At 46.7% G+C, this 20038-nt stretch overlaps 1 protein-coding gene across 1 annotated transcript in view; it reads right to left on the bottom strand.

Moving 5' to 3' along the window:
• The window catches only part of PNP (purine nucleoside phosphorylase), a 66180-nt gene that overhangs the window by 14879 nt on the left and 31263 nt on the right, over positions 1-20038 (bottom strand). The window contains exons 2-4 of the mRNA XM_075569180.1: positions 7500-7669; positions 6760-6863; positions 6116-6291 (exon numbers count right to left, since the gene is read on the bottom strand). Coding sequence (XP_075425295.1) covers positions 6116-6291; positions 6760-6863; positions 7500-7669 — 450 coding nt within the window. The remainder of the gene's footprint in view (positions 1-6115; positions 6292-6759; positions 6864-7499; positions 7670-20038) is intronic.

Below are 20038 nucleotides of genomic sequence, written 5' to 3'. Positions count from 1 at the left end.
CAATACTTGCTCTCGTTGAAAGTATTATCCTTCCCAACCATCGTGTACCCCTACACCATGTCCAAACGTACTATACAGGGCCCTTGGCCACTCTACCACGTAAGTGGCACCAAGTGATACCCCCGCCCTTTAGGTGTGCTTCTTGCGTTGCTGTACAATGTTGGTGCACTTGTAGAATGATACCTGCCCGGGGCTCCGGCCCCGGGTTCCGCAGACTACGACAGGGATTCCGTCCGGTCCGACGTCGTCATCCGCCACCGCGTGGGGTGAATTCCAGTGTGGATAATATCACCGTAAGTCTCTGTGTCTTTGGTGGCGTTCTGAGCCCAGAACCCACTTCGTAGGGCTGCACTGCTTAGCACTGTGTCCCTGACTACCAAACAGATAATGGGGCAGAGTCCCTATCTAGGGCCTGTCCCTATAGCACAACAAGCTGTTAATGTGGCTCAGGACTTAACTGGGGCCTAGGGGGCTGCTGGCCTAATGCAGTGGGTCACAGACCCCTGCACTCACCTCCTACCCCTAGCTCTTCCTGGTCCTGACACCGTGGCTCAGCGAGTGAAAATGTATCAATCCCTGAGAGCAGGGAGATACTCCAGCCCTATTGGCTCCCTGGCCGGGTGGTGCACTCCTGAGGCTCATGGGACATGTAGTCCCTGCCCATAGCCTCTCCTCATTGGCCGTCTCTTCGCGCGCTGCGCAATCTCTCTGAGGGCCTCCGCAACTGCAACTGCTACTGTACTGCGCATGCGCGAAGGACAACATGTGACATACCATGTGACAGAGGCTTGGGGGAGAAAGGATGTGACTTCATTGAAAGCCTGACACATGGTACTAGAGCCAATCAGAGTAGGGATGGAGTTCCCACGCTCTGATTGGCTACCGTACCATGTGTGGACGGCCATGTTTCTTTTAATGACGTCATCTTAAAGGCAATTGAAGCAAAGCCATTCTGATTGGCTGTGCTTTCATTGCCTTTAAGTGACGTCATCAGTTTTTTTTTTATCGCCCAAAACACATGGTTTTCACGGCCCAATCAGGGCCGTGGGAACCATATGATGAAAATGTGACGTCATAGGCCTTTAAAAGCCTATGTCGTCTCATTTTGAAGCCAGACGCCGAGGAGGAAGGACCTCCGGAGAAGAAAGAAGACCAGGGCGTGGCCGAAGACGGGAAGAAGACCCCGGAAGAAGGTAAAAGAAAGAAGAATACAGATGAAGATGGATTACAAGTAGAAGACCCGTGGATTGATTTGGATTTTTAGTTTAATGTGTATTTTTTTATGGTTTGTTATTTTATGGGTTCCTGTGCCTGGTGGTTTTGTACGTGACTAACCAGTTCAACGGGAGTCGGTGGGGCCAAGTAATGGTAAGTGAAGTAAAGAAATTTATTTAATTCAACTAGTTAATTTTTTTAAATTCTGTTCTTTACATGTTTATTTAATTATCTGTGGTATATCATTTCTTGCCACTGTATGTATGTATGTATGTATGTATGTATGTATGTATGTATGTATGTCTAGAGAGATATATACATACAGGGTAAGAAATGATAGTGTTTTAAACGCTTGATTTGCTGTGTTTTTAATTATTTTGACTATGCATGTATGCTTAAATGTGTGTTTAAAGTCTTTCAAAATTAGATAGATGTAATCGTTGCTATTGTATGTTGTTTTTGAGGTCAGGGGTAGCCTTCGTTGTTAATTTTTTATGCTTCTTGGTACTTATATATTTTTGCAGGTTTGAATTAGTTAATTGTTTAATTGCTAGGGATTGAATGTAAATTATTTAGGGATGCAATTTTAATTGTTTATGGATGTCATTATTGAATGGTAATAGATTTATGCTTACCGGATTGGTTACAATTGTATATTTGTTTGGAGTTATCTGTATTTGGATTGAAATGTTATTGTTAACATTCATTAGCAGAATGTATATGGTGCATAGATTGTATGCATCATATATTCAATGTTAATGCAATGTGTTGATTGTGATTAGAGGTTTTTGATTGGCATTTTATCTTTTTGATTGTAATATCAGTTAGGATTATGACAGGAAAGTACTTGTATTGTTGTGTGTATTAATGGAGAACTGTTATTTTGAGTACTGCATGTTTTTGATAACCCTTCTACATTTATTTGTATATTGGTTCATCATGTGTGTGTGTATATATATATATATATATATATATATATATATATATATATATATCTATTTGCATGATGAAGCCAATGTACAAATTCATGGGTGAAGGGTGGGTATCGGGCCAGTGTGGCTTAACCCCTTAATTACCTTTGAGGTTATTATCCGATATGGTAGTTAAGGGGTTAATTGATATCTCAATGTAATTGCAATGTATTGGCATTGTATTGGCTATGTTTTTTTGTGGGCAAGACAAGGATGTTGCTGGCGAATGAGACTTCTTGTTGATAAGGTCAGTAGTACTTAATTTATTTGAATATGTTAGTTAATGTTTTTAATAATGGCCAAATAATCTATTATCCCTATCTGGATAATAGTTATTTTGGACATTATTGTACTGTAGGTGTTGGGGGGGGGGGGTGTTCCCCAACGGTATGTGGGTAGGCCTCCCTTGTGGGTAGTGGGTGAGGGTGGTTAGGCCTCGCGGGCTGGGGGGTTACTGTGGGAGGGTATGTAGGCGTCCCAAGTGGTGAGTGAGGGTGGGTTAACCCCTTAATAACTGTAGCGGTTAATAACCGCTATGGTGATTAAGGGGTTAGGGAACATTACTTTGGATGTTTTCATTGTTGTGTATGTTTTGCAGCAGCGGAGGGGGCATGGCCAGGATGAAGATGAGGATGGCCTTCATCGTTGCAGCCGGACATGGGTGAGTACTATATGTATTTAATGTATTTATTGCTGTTAATGTATTTAAAATGGGCACATTCACTATTATCCCTTTGTGGATAATAGTAATTGTGGCCATAACTATACTTCTATGTGTTAGGGGGGGGGGGGGGTTATTTCTTTAAAAGTATGTATGTGTTTATTCGTTAATTTGGGGGGGGGGGGGCACATAATTGGTACTGCAGGCCTGCGGGTAACACTTGAGGGCCCCCGCCGCTCTATAGTATCATTGATGTGCATATATGTGTATGTTAGGGGTTATAGGTGTTGTTGTTATATATATATATATATTTATATTCATTTATTTATTTAGTCTTTTACATTTATTTATTTAGTGTGGGGCTGCTGTGTGTGATTATTTTTCATTGTGGGTAGTGGGGGTGGGTGAAGGGGGTATTAGCCCCAACGGTGGTTGTTTAGGGCTTGCGGGGGGGGGGGTAGCGGGAGGGGTTAACCCCTTTAAGACCGTAGCGGTATTAACTGCTACGGTCCTGAAGGGGTTAAGTGCACCCGCAAACCCCCCCGCAAGCCCTAAACTCACACCAAGGGCCACATACCCCCTTCACCCACACCCGCTACCCACAATAAAGCTGGCACGGTGGGTTAACCCCTTCATTGCCTTAGCGGTTACCCGCTAAGGTAATGAAGTGGGCTGTACATGCATTTTTCCTGCCTCGGATGCATGCCGGGGGCCTTCGGTGCCGATATTCCTGGGTATCAGTTCTGGAGCCCCCCGGCATCAATCTGAGCCAGGAAAGGGGATGATTTTTTTTTTATGGTCCCTCTCGCCGCTCAGCTCCAGCTTCTTGTCAACTTTTGTTGGCGGAGCTATTTGGAGAACATCTCTCCATTTTAATGGCGCGATCAGCGGCGAGATGGTGATCTGGGCTTCCTGCATACGGCCCTTTTTAAAACTGGCGAGATATTGCTTCTCGCCACCGGCGAGTTTTTAAAACAAAAAAAAAAACTGGCGCTTTTTACTCATCTCGCCAGTTTCTCGCCATTTAATAAATTGCTATAGGCATATTTGGCTAAAAACTGGCGAGATTGGGTTTCTCGCAGCTCTCTGCATAGGCCCCTGTATTTCCAAAATTAATATTTTATTCCACAAGAGGGTACTGTTAGCCATAGTATCCTACTATTCTGCAAATGATTAGAGTATTACCCCAACAGTATTTTAAATAGTTTAAAATCAATGCTATATTTTATTTACTAGTACTAGGTACTGCTACTATTCGTTCCATATTGAGTCATATACATATGCTCTCACTAATACAGCATTTTTGGGTCCGTTATGTGACTATTTGGGGATTTTACTCAGCATCAGGGTTTTTGAACCAATTAAATGAAGCCCTATTAAAGTATGGTCCTCCTGGTCTGGTGCATAAACCTGACGAAGGATCACCATATCTGAAACGCGTTGTTCATGCAAGGACCTGGACCTCTTTGACTGCACACGGCCACCGTAACCACCGAAATCAGGAGAGCACTGCACCAAAGTGCGAAAGTCGGCTGCGTTCAACGGAGGCGGTCACCCACATGTGAGTTCATTGTTACTCACCTTTTTACTTTAATAAAAATACCCTTTATATCTGTATCTATGGTGCTATCTTCTCTCATATGTATATGGTATGATCGCTGAAGTCAACACCTGTGAGGCTACACTTGTGACGAACCAGAAAGGGAGCATTAGCTGACTGCTGCAGTGAAGGAACAGCACAGGTAAAGATACCATTCCCTGGACTTAGTACCACACATGGCTGTGTGAGTACGATAATATATCAGATGCACCTATTTTACTATTGACCATTGTTTGTTTGTTAGTGCCACCTTTGATTTTGCACATCTATCTTTGCACCCCCCCCCTCCTTTCTTTTTCACACCTATGGCTACTCTACCAGCTGCACAAATACCCGCCCCCCCAGCTGCACCTGCTGCTGCATGTCCAGCCACGGCGGCTGTAGCAATGAGCCAGACCACATCATTCTCTCATGGTGCACTGTTGGAGCACCAGAGAGAATTTGCTTTAAATGCAGTAGGCATGATTTTTGGGCATCTCAGCACAGCTTGGCCGTATTGAGGCCATGACAGGCCAGAACATGCGCCAAATGGAGCAAGCAGCCCACTGGTGTGAGATAGTGGCACAGTGCTGTTAACAGCAGTCGCACAGCGCAATCACGGGATCATGATATACAGTATACCATGTGGCAGCACAGCTGTTCTGTCATTAACAGCATGACTCAGCATCCTCAGGGAATTGATAAATGTGAGGTTTATAAATGCGAATATATTGTTAAGAAAAAAAAGTTATTTTTTCACAAACAGTGAAGAAACTGAGATTAAAATGTATTTTGCCAACTTCTGCCTCTCTGAAATGTTGGATCTCATATTTATAAAACTTATTCTACTCATACTTCATACACACAATATTACATACAATAGAAGGCCACATAAACATATCCTACATTCCATTTAATCATAAAAAAGTATATTATAGGTAATCACATGAAAAGAAAATACACTTTCATATGCATGATGTGTTTCAGTCATTAACGTTCCACCAAATGTAAGTATAACACATGTAATGAAAGGGTTAAATCTTACACTCAGTACATTCATGTGAGTAACAATTAAGGCCGGCCCTTTTCCCTTGTACGCTATTTGTAGTAATAAAGCAATGCTATTCTTGGTCTGGATGTGATTTAAGGAAACTTTTGAAAGGTGTTAAATATCGCAGCATTATTCCCATGCGCTAACATTAACTGAGCTCTGAGGATCTCAGTTGTTCGGTAAATTGCTCATTACCATATGATTTGCACATGAGCAAGCCTAAGATCCATCAAAATGTATCGATCTGGCATTTTCCTTAAAAATATGCCGGTCATTGTAGAGCTAAGCACCTATGGGAGACATACATTACAGATATTGATATGTTAAATGAAGAGAACAGAACGTTAAAAAATGTACTGCCTTCTGGAGATCTACGCGTAAGATTGAAAGCTCTTCCAGCAGAAAGCCACCTTTCCTAATGTAAGATTTTATGACTGGTGCGTGATACCTATGTTTTACAAGGACAGGTCCTATACTGTATGTTTTTCAAGGTCTTTATGCTGACAGGTGCACATGTTCATCTTTATATAAATAGAACAGAATAGTGCAGCCTGCAGACAATGTACAGCGAGGCAGAAACAGGCATTGTACACACCCACCAGCAGCAGGATAATACGGTCTGACCCAGCCATCGTTACCTGTCCTCGTTCGGACCAGACAGTGGGTTCTGCCCAGCAAATCCTGGCATGTTAATGTGATCTTTTATCATCATGATGTCCCCCACTTTGTAGTCTTGGTTTAGCCCCCCTGCTGCGTTGGTGATGATGACCATTTTTACCCCGATCAGGCGGAAAACACGAATGGGGAAGGTAACCTGATGGAGGAAAGGAGAGGGAGTGAAAATTCACTCTTGGTTATGTCATCTTGACTTGTTTTTTTTCTGTTTTGCTCATATTTGAAAACATAAAAGGGCATAATGTTTTACGGTATTACAAGGGGTCGTCCCTCCTCTGAGTATTAGTCACACAGAGGCAGTCACTGTCCCCCTTCAGTGGGAGTTACAGTCTGGGACAGATCGGATGATGTGGGATACAACTGAGATACCTGGAAACCCTGGCTCTGAGCAGCAAGAGTTGGTTCACAGATACCTTCTCCACTGCTTAACCCTGTTGCAATAACCCAATATGTTACTGGACTTTCCATCAGTAACAACTGCCCAAGTTTAGGCAAACTGTAATTGTGCTAATCACGGATCAGTAGGTCTCTTAAAAACCGAAGCAGGCAGCAGAAACCTTGTGTATGTCAGCAGTGAAGGAGTTGCAGTTAACCCCCAGATGCTCACCTTCCACAGTGGGTACCCCTCGTACAAATGGAAGCGGCCCTGCATACACACGCACGGCGTCCCATTCAGGTTACCGAATATCAAGCGTCCGGCGTGACCAGGAACTGAAGAGTGGGGGGAGAAAAGTGTTAGAACCAAGACATCCACCTCAAATTCTAGATCTCCAGCGAATGTAATCACAGGGTGTTCTGCATCTTCTAAATACTGTTCTTGTTGTGCTTTATCTATCATTCTTGTACCACATATTTTCCAGATTATTCTTAACATGTATAATTATTATACAGTTGGCTCTGAATGGTCTGTTCTGTGAGTTGAAGCTTCTCTGGACCTCAAGCACTTTTGGAATTGGAGACTGAAGGGTACACAAATGTTCACAATAACCTGCAGTCACCTCGGACTCAGTGAACAGATTAAATATCGATCTTGTATGAGAGACAGGGCAGATTTGGTGGAGAAATGGGCTGCAGGAATAGCTTAATGCCATGAACCCTGCCTTGGAAGTGGGTGAAGAGAGTACAAATCTCATTGTTACAGAACTCTTCGTGGACAACTCACTTTATCTTCTTGTGCCTCAGGCACCAAAATAAGATTGTAAGCTCTTCTGAACAGGGACACATTGTGCCTGCAATAATATATGTACAGCGATTCTGCGCTCACTGGGACAAAATATCATTATGAAGCCCAAAGTCATTCCCAGCCTGGGCCCCTCTACCTCCCCAGCTTTGCCTGTTTTTCCGTACCTGTGCTCTGCGGGAAGTTGGGGATATCGGCGTAATGGAAAACCACCTGGTCCTTCAACAGCTCCCCCAGAGTCCCAAGCCCTGAGCCGCACACGATGGCCATGGTGGGACGGTACTGTGTCTTGGACAGCAGCCAGTCTGCCGTCTGCTTGTACTCTTCATATGTATACCTGCAAAGCACGGGGAGGGAGCAGTTCAACCACAGAGGATAGCGGGACTGAGCAGCACTTATTATATTCATAGCCTACAATAAAAAGGAAGGCATACAGCGGATACATTGGTGTTTCAGTTATTATGGATCACTTAATCTGTTGATTAACAGATGTGTGGGGAATATCGCTCATTAATGTGGCACCAATAAAGCACCCAGTGTTTCTCTCAAACATCGGGCATAGAAAGGCAAGCAACACATTATTATACAACAACGCAAGGATATTTTTTAAGAACACCAAATAATGAAAAACTTTCACAGTGCTTCTACAGGCCGAGAGCAGAGACATTTAGAAAATGTAATGCATGTATGTAATTTCTTCGGGTGCTCGGGGGCCTCTGTTATTTGACACTTTTGCTGTTATATTGACCTTACAGGTGGAACTGTAGTGTGCTGACCATGATAAAAGAAAAGCTTTGTGTGCGCACAGAACATTTTTCCTTGAGTCACTTTTGTTATTGTTGTTATCGTTACAGGGAGAAAGCATGAAACAAGGTTTGGCCACAGAGACTTGTGAAGCTGGGTGTGTCGCTTACAGACCAAGCTGGAAAACACTGGCACTATCACAGTTTAATAGTTTACAGAACAGTTGGCAATCCCATAGGCTGTGGTAGATGTTGGTGCTTGTCCCATATGAATAAAATAGGTAATGTTACCGAATGGGGATCCGGCAATAAAGAGAGCACACAAAAGGTAAAGTATCCAAAAACTGTATTTGGTAAATGGCACAGCTATTAAATGAAGCACCATTTCTGTATTTTAATAATATTGTGCAGGAGCAGGGGGTCCCTTGAGCTTTGATTTGTGGCTCAGGGAACCCCCTGCTCACTGTACAATATTATTAAAAATACATTCATGCTGCTTCGTTACCATAGCACATAGCCGCAAAGGTAAGGAATGATTCTTTATTGATGTGTGCGTTTTATTCATACTGTAGATGTGCAGAGGGTCTCCGGAGCGGAACCGCATTGGTTTCAGGCCCGGGGACACCCTACTTCCCGAGATACAGGCCCCTTTAGGGGGTGCCGGTATCCCTCTGCTTGGTTTACATGCCGCGGTCACGTGATCGGAACCTTTAAATGCAGAGTGATACCGGCACCTCATAAAGGGGCCTGTATCTCGGAAAGCAGGGGGTCCCCGGGCCTGAAACCAATGCGTTTCAGCTCCGGAGACCCCCTGCACATCTACACTATGAATAAAAATGTATTTTAAATAATTTTTAATGTGCCGATGTTTGCGCAGAGAGAGCAGCGGATCTCTCTCTGCTGCAAACACATCTCGCCCCCGCCGGCCTATAGTATCATTGATGTGCATATACAGTACTGTATGTGTACAGTACTGTATGTTAGGGGTTATAGGGGTTGTTGTTATACAGTATATATATATATACTGCATTACAATTCATGAATTTATGCCATCTGGCGGACACGCGAAGCATTGCAGCCTATTAAATCCTGAACCATTATCAATTAACACATCAACCGGGCATGACCCGTGGCTGGGAACGCAAAAGGAATGCGGCATGCTCCAGGTGAACAGCGTCGCATTCCAGGAACAAGCCAGGTACAAACCGGTGATTTGTTAGAATAAAGTCTGCCGCAGCAGTATATAACACTGAAATGTTTGTCTGTGGGTTTGTGCGCTTTGTGATTGGTTGCCGCTCATCCACGGCTCTCGCTCTCATTGGCCGCCGGGGTGGGGTGATGACACGGGCAGGGCGTGAGACTCACACCGTGTGTGACTCCAACCCAGTGCCTGCCCTCACACCGCATGCGCCTCCCAAGAGTTTCCTGGCTCTCCCCCTTACCCCAGCTCTCTCCGGCGCTCTCCCTTCCCCGGCTCTCCCTTCCCTGCCCCCCCCTCCCAGAGCCCACTCCCCCACCTCCAGAGCCCGCTCCCCCGGCTCTCCCCCATAGGAGGAAGGGTGCCCTGCTCTTTTCATTTGTCCTGGGCCCCACGATTTCTATTGGCGGCCCTGCTCTCGCCTACCACCACAACGGACAGCCCGCCCCACAGTAAGTCAGCTGACCCCACCCACCCCCGTCACACACCGCACCCGAAGTCAGATGCCGCAGAGATAGCCGCAGCGTGCCGCCGCCCCCGTCACTAACCCCCCCGCAATGAGCCGCCGCACAACCCTAAGTGAGCCCCCCCAGTGAGTCGCCTCCGCTTAGCTCTGAAGGGGGGGATTACAAAAGTGAGCCGCCGCCGCCGCCTAGCTGTTAAGGGGGGGTGGGGGGGAATCCCAACTCTCCCGTCCCCCCAGTGACCCGCCGCTGGCGAGCTCTGAAGGGGGGGGGGAGGGGGAGTTGGAGATGTGAAGGGGGGGGTGAAGGGGGAAATCAGAGCTGTGAAAAGAGGGCTATGAAAAGAGAGAGAGAAAGATTTTTTATTTAATGCTGGTCACAAGGTATAAGATTACACACAACTTCTAGCTGTTTAGATGCAGATTTGAGCTCTACGTATTTAAAGACTTAAAACCACAAATTTATGTACCTGAAACCAAGCAATTTAATTCTCTTTTTAAAATGAATTGTAATTATTGGCTGTGTGTTGTTACTTTTGACAGGAGGGTTAACCATACAACCTTGGCATGTTTTAAGCATTTACAAATACAAGTTACATTTGAATCTGCACAAACAGGATCTGTTTTTATAAAAAGAAAATGTGCACATTATAGCAACAATGTACATAATGTATTTTACTCTGTTCAGTGCTGCAAGTAATAAAGACTTTGCTTTCTTCTGTTTGTTTATCAAGATCCCACAAGTGAACCTTTTCCAAAAGAGAAGAGAGCAGGGTGGACGTGGCTGGGAAAGATCAGGGCGGAAAGGGGTACAGCGCTCCAAACCTCTAGGGCCGTGAAACCCTTTCCAAATCTCTCCTCACACACAGACCCACCCATGTGATAATAGTATAGCAAAGAGTACTGTTTTATACAGTTGCATCATACTTTGTTATTGAGATAGATATAGAATCAAAAATGAATAGACGATACCGTTCTGTGGCTAACGAAATGCTTTTATTTGTGTGAGCTTTCGAGATACAGTGATCTCTTCTTCCGGCGATGGTACATTGAATAGAGCAGGCAAGGGTTTACTTAAAAACAGTGCATATAAGAATGTTATCTGTGACTGAAACCTAACACACCCCCTGTGTAGTATGCGATTTACAGTGGTGTGAAAAAGAAAATACACCCTCTTTGAATTCTATGGTTTTACATATCAGGACATAATAACAATCACCTGTTCTTTAGCAGGTCTTAAAATTAGGTAAATACAACCTCAGATGAACAACAACACATGACATATTACACCGTGTCATGATTTACCAAAAAATAAAGCCAAAATGGACAATCTGTGTGTGAAAAACCAAGTACACCCTAAGGCTGAGTCCCCAGTCTTCACTGTGGCGCGCGTGCCCGGCGGGGGGGCGGCACGTGCACAGCGCTACACCGCGATAGGCGGTCTGAGGGAAGGTTTGCGATGGGAGGGGGCGTGGCTGTGGGTTTGTGGGGGCGTGGCCATGACGTCCCGCGGCTGGTTCGCCCTTATTGGCTGAACCGCCGGTGGGAGTGTGGTCACGCCTCCATCGCAGATGTTAATTTAAAAATTCCCCTGCCTGCCTGAAAACCTGTCGCGCACCGCTGGGGAAAGGTGCGCGACAAGGTAGGGACTGGGACCGGCCTGACTGGGGGGGACGGGACTTGATAGCGCAGCGCACGCCGAGGTGTGCGCTGTAGACGTGACTGGGGCTGCCCCCTTACTGCTTCCATAGGAATTAAGATGCTTAGTAGCAGACATGTGCTGCTAATCAAATGCCCTTTATTAATTGATCAGCAGCAAGTGTGGCCACTTCTATAAAAGCCAAAGTTTTAGCAGTTTGTTGGTCTGGAGCATTCAGGTGTGTGTTAACACAATGCCAAGGAGGAAAGACATCAGCAATGATCTTAGAGAAGCAATTGTTGCTGCCCAATCTGGGAAAGGTTATAAGGCCATTTCCAAACAATTTAAAGTCCATCATTCTACAGTGAGAAAGATTATTCAAAAGTGGAAAACATTCAAGACAGTTGCCAATCTTCCCAGGAGTGGACGTCCCAGCAAATTTACCCCCAAGGTCAGACCGTGCAATGCTCAGAGAGATTGCAAAAAAAAAAAAACAAGAGAGTTACATCTCAGACTCTACAAGCCTCAGTTAGCATGTTAAATGTTAAAGTTCATGACTGTACAATTAGAAAAAGACTGAACAAGTATGGTTTGTTTGGAAGGGTTGCCAGGAGAAAGCCTCTTCTCTCTAAAAAGAACATGGCAGCATGGCTTAGGTTTGCAAAGTTACATCAAACAAACCACAAGACTTCCGGAACAATGTCCTTTGGACAGACGAGACCAAAGTGGAGATGTTTGGCCATAATGCACAGCGCCACGTTTGGCGAAAACAAAAACACAGCATATCAGCACAAACACCTCATACCAACTGTCAAGCATGGTGGTGGAGGGGTGATGATTTGGGCTTGTTTTGCAGCCACAGGACCTGGGAACCTTGCAGTCATTTAGTCGACGATAAACTCCTCTGTATACCGAAGTATTCTAGAGTCAAATTTGAGGCATCTGTCCGACAGCTAAAGCTTGGCCGAAATTGGGTCATGCAACAGGACAATGATCCCAAGCACACCAGCAAATATACAACAGAATGGCTGAAAAAGAAAAGAATCAAGGTGTTGCAATGGCCCAGTCAAAGTCCACACCTCAACCTGATTGAAATGCTGTGGCTGGACCTTAAGAGAGCTGTGCATAAACAAATGCCAACAAACCTCAATGAACTGAAGCAACGTTGTAAAGAAGAGTGGGCCAAAATTCCTCCACAATGTGAAAGACTGAAAGTCATACAGAAAACCATTACGTCAAGTTATTGCTGCTAAAGGTGGTTCTACAAGGTATTGAATCATAAGGTATACTTAGTTTTTCCACACATGGCTTCTCCATTTTGGTTTTATTTTTGTTAAATAAATCATGACACGGTGTAATATGTCATGTGTTGTTCATCTGAGGTTGTATTTACCCAATTTTTAGACCTGCTAAGGAAGAGATGATTGTTATGTCCTGATATGTAAAACCATAGAATTCAAAGAGGGTGTACTTTCTTTTTCACACAACTATGATTTGAGGTGTTAAATAGTGTTAGGAATCTGATTTCTCAGCGCCGTCCGCGCAACACACAGACTACAGTCAGGGAGAGACTCAGGGCGCGCAGCGCAACCTCTGCTTACCTGTCTCCACGGGCTGTCATCTCCTCCGCCGCTGCAGGGCCCCTCCCCTCGGCGGCCCCACTGCTCCTCCTCCTCAGTGGCAGGCACGGGTCCTCTTCCCGCACGCGTGTCCTCCTCCAACACTGCTCGCATGCACACACAGCTTACAGAGCGCACGCCCAGCATTCACTCTTCTACTTCCACTCCTGCTATGAGGCTCCGCCCCCGTACACCGCACGGTGTAATCAGAGTGCTACCAGTGCTAACCTGGGCTGTATCAGCCACACCTATCCAGAGAGGCTCCCTGCAGTCCTCTTGACCCGCCTCCATCCGATTGGTCAGCCCAGCCTTATCTAGCATCTCTGAGGCTGCGGTCCCAGTCACTGCTACAGCGCACACCTCGGCGTGCGCTGTGCGTGTAAGCACCGTCCCTCAATGGGGCTGGGCCCAGTACCCACTTTCCCGCTGAAGGTGCATCCGTGCTGTACTCGCAGTTTTTATTTAACTCAATGGAATTGAGTTCAGAACTGGCGACAGAGGCTTGGCCACGCCCCCGCCGGCGTTTCACCCAATGAGGGCGAACCAGTCACGTGAGGTCATGACCACGCCCCCGCAAAACCCCGACCACGCCCCCTCCCGTCGCAATCTCCCTCTCTCCCTAAAGACCGCGGGTAGCGCTGTGCACGCGCCGCCCCCCTGCCGGGCACATGGATGCGTTTGGTGAACTCTTGGTTACTACAGGTTGACACGGCTCGTACGACTAGCCCCTTGGCTCTCGACTTCGGCTCTCCTTGGACTACGTATTCTCTGGCATCCCATGATCTTTGATAAAGCGCCCTGTGCGTGAAACATGTCAGAGGATTTTTAGGATGTCTGTCCTTATGCTTTTTTTAGCCAATAAATTTTTGGAGATTAACCATCTTGTCCTATTCTACCTTGGTGTGGCTGTGCTTCGGCTCCTACATGGACACATTTTCTGGTCTGCGGGCAGCACCGGCATAACATTATGTCGAGCCCACAAGGCGCAGACCAGACCGAACTAAGGCAGTTTCTCTCCGATCTGCTTCAGCAAAACTAGGCCATGGCGGATCAAATTGTGGCATTAACGCGTCAGGTCGCGGTACTCTCGGCCAGAGTACCAGCCGACCCCTCTTCTGGCGTTAACCCCCAGCCCGCTAGCGCAGCATTTGCTAGCACCTCTGACTTAAAAATTCTGCCTCCCAAACCCTACGCTGGCGAACCGCAAGACTGTAGGGGTTTCCTCAACCAGTGTGAGGTGCAGTTCGAAATGGCCCCCCATCACTTCGATACTGGACGTAAGAAGGTAGCCTACATTTATAACCTCCTGAAGGGCAGCGCCCTGGCTTGGGCCTCCGCGGTCTGGGAGCGACGTTCTGACCTTACCCAGGATTATCCAGCCTTTAAGGCCGATTTCCAACAAGTATTCGATTCCCCCACACACCGGGAGATGACATCTGTTTCTCTCCTTCAGATCACGCAAGGGCAACGAATGGTGACGCAGTATGCCGTGGAGTTCCGGACTCTCGCAGCCGAGACTAACTGGGAGCAGGAGGCTCTCGTCTCTGTATTCTGGCAAGGCCTGGCTGATCACATCAAGGATGAACTTGCTCGCCAACCCAGGCCAGATCAATTGGAGGTTCTCATCGACCTAGCAGTCCGAGTGGATCAACGCATCCAGGTACACCGCTCCGAGCGTCAGCGCTCTCGTTTTTCTAATTTCCAAACTCCCTTCCTCAGTACTCCTGCGGTTACAAGTACCACCATTTCTCTTCGTCCTGCCATGGAGCTACCTGAGCCGATGCAACTGGGGGTACAACGCATCCGCACACCTGTACGGCAATTCCGCCACACCGGGGGATTGTGTTTCTACTGCGGATCCGCTGAGCACCTGGTTCGGGAATGTCCTCTGCGGCCGAGAAACGGGAACACCCAAGTGAGTACTGAGGGGCTCTCGCTGGGTGTCATGTCTTCTTGCCCCCTCCTTAAGGGGGAATTCCCTAAGAAGCTCATCATACCGGTCTCTCTTACGAGCGATAACTTTCATACCTCTACAGCAGCGTTCATCGACTCGGGAGCAGGAGGAAACTTTATGAATCTTGAATTCGCCAGGCTGAACCACATACCGCTCGTGAGGAAGGAGAGCCCCATCGCACTGGTCGGTAAAGACGGATGTCCTCTTACCCCGCATACATCTCCTTAGAGACGGCTCCTCTCCTTCTGACCTCCCATTCTCACAAAGAGACCCTAGTCCTCGATGCCAACCATGCTCCTGGAACACCCATAACCCTTGGCCTTCCATGGTTACAGCTAAACAATCCTCTGATTGATTGGACTTCCTCTTCTCCCATCACTTGGAAACCAAGGTCAGGCGAAGCATCCCAACTTTTGGCTAATAATTCCGTTCCTGAGATTACCCTTCCCTCCATATACCATCAATTCCGGGGGCGTTTTCAATAAGGTCCAGTCGGACCTTTTGCCCCCTCACAGGACCTATGATTGTCTGATCGATCTTGTTCCAGGTTACAGTTTGCCTAAATCCAAGACCTACCCCTGGCCTCTACCAGAGTCTCAGGCCATGGACGAATATATCCAAGAAAACCTCAAGAAGGGTTTCATTCGCCCCTCCAACTCCCCAGCAGGGGCTGGATTTTTCTTCGTGAAGAAGGATGGCTCTTTAAGGCCTTGCATTGATTACAGGGGTTTGAATCGCATCACCGTTAGAAATCGTTACCCCCTTCCCCTCATTACCGAACTCTTTGATAAACTACAAGGGGCTAAGATTTTTTCCAAGTTGGATCTACGTGGAGCCTATAATCTGGTGCGCATCAGACAGGGGGACGAATGGAAGACGGCATTAAACACACGTAGCGGCCACTACGAGTATCTTGTAATGCCTTTCAGGTTATGTAATGCCATAGCAGTCTTCCAGGACTTTATCAACAACGTTTTTCGCAAGGTTCTCAACATTTTTGTAATAGTTTACCTGGATGACATCCTGATTTTTTCCCAAGACCTCCAGGATCATATTCGCCACACGTCCTACGTTCCCTCTCGCCTCCGTGAACACCATCTGTACGCCAAGCTCGAGAAGTGCACCTTCCACCAGACCTCTACCCAATTCCTGGGTTACATCATTTCTGACGAGGGTTTTATGATAGATCCCGGTAAACTTCAGGCAGTTACTGAATGGCCAAGACCCGATACTCAAGGCCATACAACGCTTTTTGGGGTTCGCAAATTACTATCGCAAGTTAATACGTAATTTTTCTACCATTGTGGCGCCCCTTACAGCTCTTACGAAGAAAGGGGCTGATCCATCTGCTTGGTCACCTGAGGCTCACTCCGCCTTCAAGGTACTCAAGCAAGCATTTGTATCCGCACCTATCCTCCGTCATCCTAACACCAATCTCCCCTTCATGTTGGAAGTCGACGCCTCCGACTGCGGCGCAGGGGCAGTGCTGTCTCAGAGACCTACCCCCCAAGACAAGTTACATCCCTGTACATACTTCTCCAAGAAATTCTCACCGACTGAGAGGAATTACAATGTGGGCAACAGGGAGGTCTTGGCCGTGAAGATGGTTCTCCAAGAGTGGAGACATCTCCTGGAGGGGGTCGAAAGAACCGTTTACTATACTCACGGATCACAAAAACCTTCTCTACATCGAGAACGCCGACGCCTTGGTCCACGACAGGCTAGTTGGTCTCTTTTTTTTTTCAGGTTTGATTTTCACCTTTCTTATATTCCCGGGACAAAGAACGTAAAGGCGGACGCACTTTCCAGATAACATTCCTCTGAGGAGAGACCAGAGGAGTCCTTGGAGACCATTCTCCCACAGGAGAGGATTCTTGCCACATCTACCTTCAAGAACCTCGATAAAATTATGCATTCTCCGCGATGCATTCCTAAGGACTTCGTGGTTCCCGACAGCAGACTCTTCGTACCCCCCAAGTTTGTCCCTGAAGTCCTGACCTGGGGTCACTCTTCGAAATCCGCAGGCCATCCAGGTTTTAAGAAGACTTTTGACCTTATTCGTCGGAATTTTTGGTGGCCCAAAATGTCCCAAGATATTTTTGAATTGACCAGCGCTTGTCCTATCTGCGCACAGAACAAGACACTTCGTCAAAAACCCCAAGGTTTCATCCTACCTCTTCCAGTCCCATATTTCTATGGATTTCATCATCAAGTTATCCAAGTCCAGAGGAATGAACACAATCTTGGTGGTCGTGGATAGAGTCTCTAAGATGCTCATTTTATCCCACTTAAGGGACTGCCCACCTCTCCCACCCTCGCTGATATCTTACGGATCACATTTTCGGATCACCTTCTTCTATCGTTTTTCTTGTAGTTCTTTTGGCTTTTATTTCGTTTTTTGTGGTTTTTTTTTTATCGTTTTTTTTTTTTTTTTTTTTTTTTTGTTTTTGGGTCCCAGTTTGTGTCCAAGTTTTGGAGAACTTTCACTAAGAGATTGGGCATCTCTTCCTCCTTCTCCTCTGCATATCACCCACAGGCCAACGGACAGGATTAATCAGTCCATGGAAAAGTACCTAAGATGCTTTATATCTGACTCCCAGGATGATTGGATTCAACTCCTGCCTTGGGCGGACTATGCTGTTAATTTTGCCAAGAATGAAGCCACCCGTGAGTCACCTTTTTTTTTTTTAAAATATAAATTATGGTTTTCACCCTCCCTGCTTGCCCATCTCCAACATTCCTTCTGGGGTACCGGCCGTAGACTTACGCATTTCTTCCCTCCAAACAGCATGGTCCAGGATTCAAACGACCCTTCTCAATGCCTCCCACAGATCTAAACTTCAGGCCGATCGCCGCCGTTGTCCTGCACCCAGGTACAGGCCAGGGGATTTGGTATGGCTCTCCTCTAAAAATATCCACTTAAAGGTAACATCCCCAAAATTGGCACCTAAATTCCTGGGTCCTTTTCCTATTTTAGAACAGATCAATTCTGTGGCATTTCGCCTCCAGCTACCACACAGTATGAAGATCCCCAATGTTTTTCATGTTTCTCTCTTAAAACCTTTAATCTCCAGTCATTTCTTCCCGGACCAGACCCGCAAGCCGGATCCAGTTACCATCCAAAATAACGAAGAGTGTGAGGTTCAATCTCTATTGGATTCCCGCGTGTCCAGGGGTCAACTCCAGTTCCTGGTACAATGGAAAGGTTTTGGACCCGAAGAGAGGTCTTGGGTTTAAAGGGCATTCACGCTCCGGCTCTTCTTAGAGCGTTCAGAAGGAGGTTTCCGGAGAAACCTTCTGAGGACCGTCCAGAGGCCGTTCCTGAAGAGTGGGGTACTGTTAGGAATCTGATTTCTCAGCGCCGTCAACGCAACACACAGACTACCCTCAGGGAGACTCAGTGCGCGCAGCGCAACCTCCGCTTACCTGTCTCCACGGGCCGTCATCTCCTCCGCCGGAGGGCCCCTCCCCCTTCTCAGTGGCAGGCGCGGGTCCTCTGTCCCGCACGCACACGTGTGTCCTACTCCAACACTGCTTGCATGCACACACAGCTTACAGAGCGCACGCCCAGCATTCACTGTCATGATAGAGGGGGTTTGGCCTGGGATTAATGGGGTTATACCCCATTTGGCCACCCCCTACTCTCACTTGGGAACCAAGGGGTTAACTGGACTGAGGTCCAGTAATGTGTTTTTTTACCTTGCTTCAGTATCTAAATGTTTATTCCCCTGTGTAAATGTAATGTCTCATCCTGGGGTTTGCACTCACACATACACTAGGGTTGATGCGGGAGGGAAGGGGTTAATGTTAATTTAGTGATTATAGCCCTTTGTTCCCTTTTCCCACCTTTTCAGGCTCCATTTTGCAGCCTTCCATAAGTCGCCATTGAGACTCCATGCGTTCTAATGGCAGAAGTAGCGGTTTTGGACCTGTTTTCCAGCGACGACCAGCAGGTGGCGTCCGAGAGGAGGAGCGGCGGTTTCCCATTGTAAGTCAATGGGCTCATTGACTTCAATGGAGATTCCTCAACGCCAGCCTCGAGGAACAGGTTGGCAGCCATCCAAACCGCAGACCGCAAAAGCAGATACAATGTCTTTGAAAAGAGTTTAATCACTTCGGTCAAGTTCAAAGACAATTGGCGTGGGAATCTTAGGTTCTAGGGCCCCTGGGAATAAAGTTCTTTTTGTCCCTAGCTCCTAGGAACCCCCACACACGATCCACACCGGGTCCAGGAATGAGAGACCCCCCCCCCATAAGGGGTCGAGCGGAGGAGGGTCGCGCCATTGACTTCAATTGCGGAGCGGAGGTCCCATTGAATCTAATGGCGGCGTGCGCCATGCATTGTCTATGGCGGCGCCGGCCATTAATTCCAATGGGGAAAAGCTGCGTGGCGTAAAAACGACTAAGTGTAAAATGATGAAAAAGGCAAGTCCATATCTCCGGTTCTGGAATGACCAGAGGGATGGGATTTGGGTGGCATGTAGCCAAGGTTCCGGCTTTAATGTATGACCCTTCCCAGCCCTCTCCGAACAACCAGACGGAGTATGGACGAATGTAAAGTTTGTTGGATTTCCCATAGGCTTCAATGTCGGCGGTTTCTCCATTGAAAGCCTATGGCGGGAAACTTCATTGACGGCAACGGCGGAGCCCGCCATTCAACGCTATGGCGGCGGACCCCGTTGATTTCAATGGGGAAAGAGTGAAAAACAGAGATTCATTTTTTAAAGGGAAGAATCCTGTATTTTAAAAATGTGTTAAAGTGCATTTCTGTATCTCCGGTTCTGGAGGTCGCAGAGAGTTGAAATTTGGCCAATATGTAGGGTCACTGTAGGCATTAAAAACTGGCAGATTTCGACCCACTGGACCCATCAGAACGGAACTTATTAATATGTGAAAATATTAAAGTGTATAGGGGATTTTGGATCTGCTCTGAAAATGCAGATTCCATCTGCTATGCTAAATAGGGCAGGAAGGGCATCCTGAAGAATTAGCATAGCCCTGTGATAAAAACTTAACTGCCCGGATTGTTTATACTAGGGCCGGAACAAAGGGAGTTGTGTGGTTTGGGAGTGTCATCCTTTACACTAACA

This window comes from Ascaphus truei, chromosome 13 (genome assembly GCF_040206685.1).
Source record: "Ascaphus truei isolate aAscTru1 chromosome 13, aAscTru1.hap1, whole genome shotgun sequence".
In the NCBI taxonomy this organism is placed as follows: Eukaryota; Metazoa; Chordata; class Amphibia; order Anura; family Ascaphidae; genus Ascaphus; species Ascaphus truei.
The sequence above is the reverse complement of the archived record's forward strand: the minus strand, read 5'-3'. Positions and strand labels throughout refer to the sequence as shown.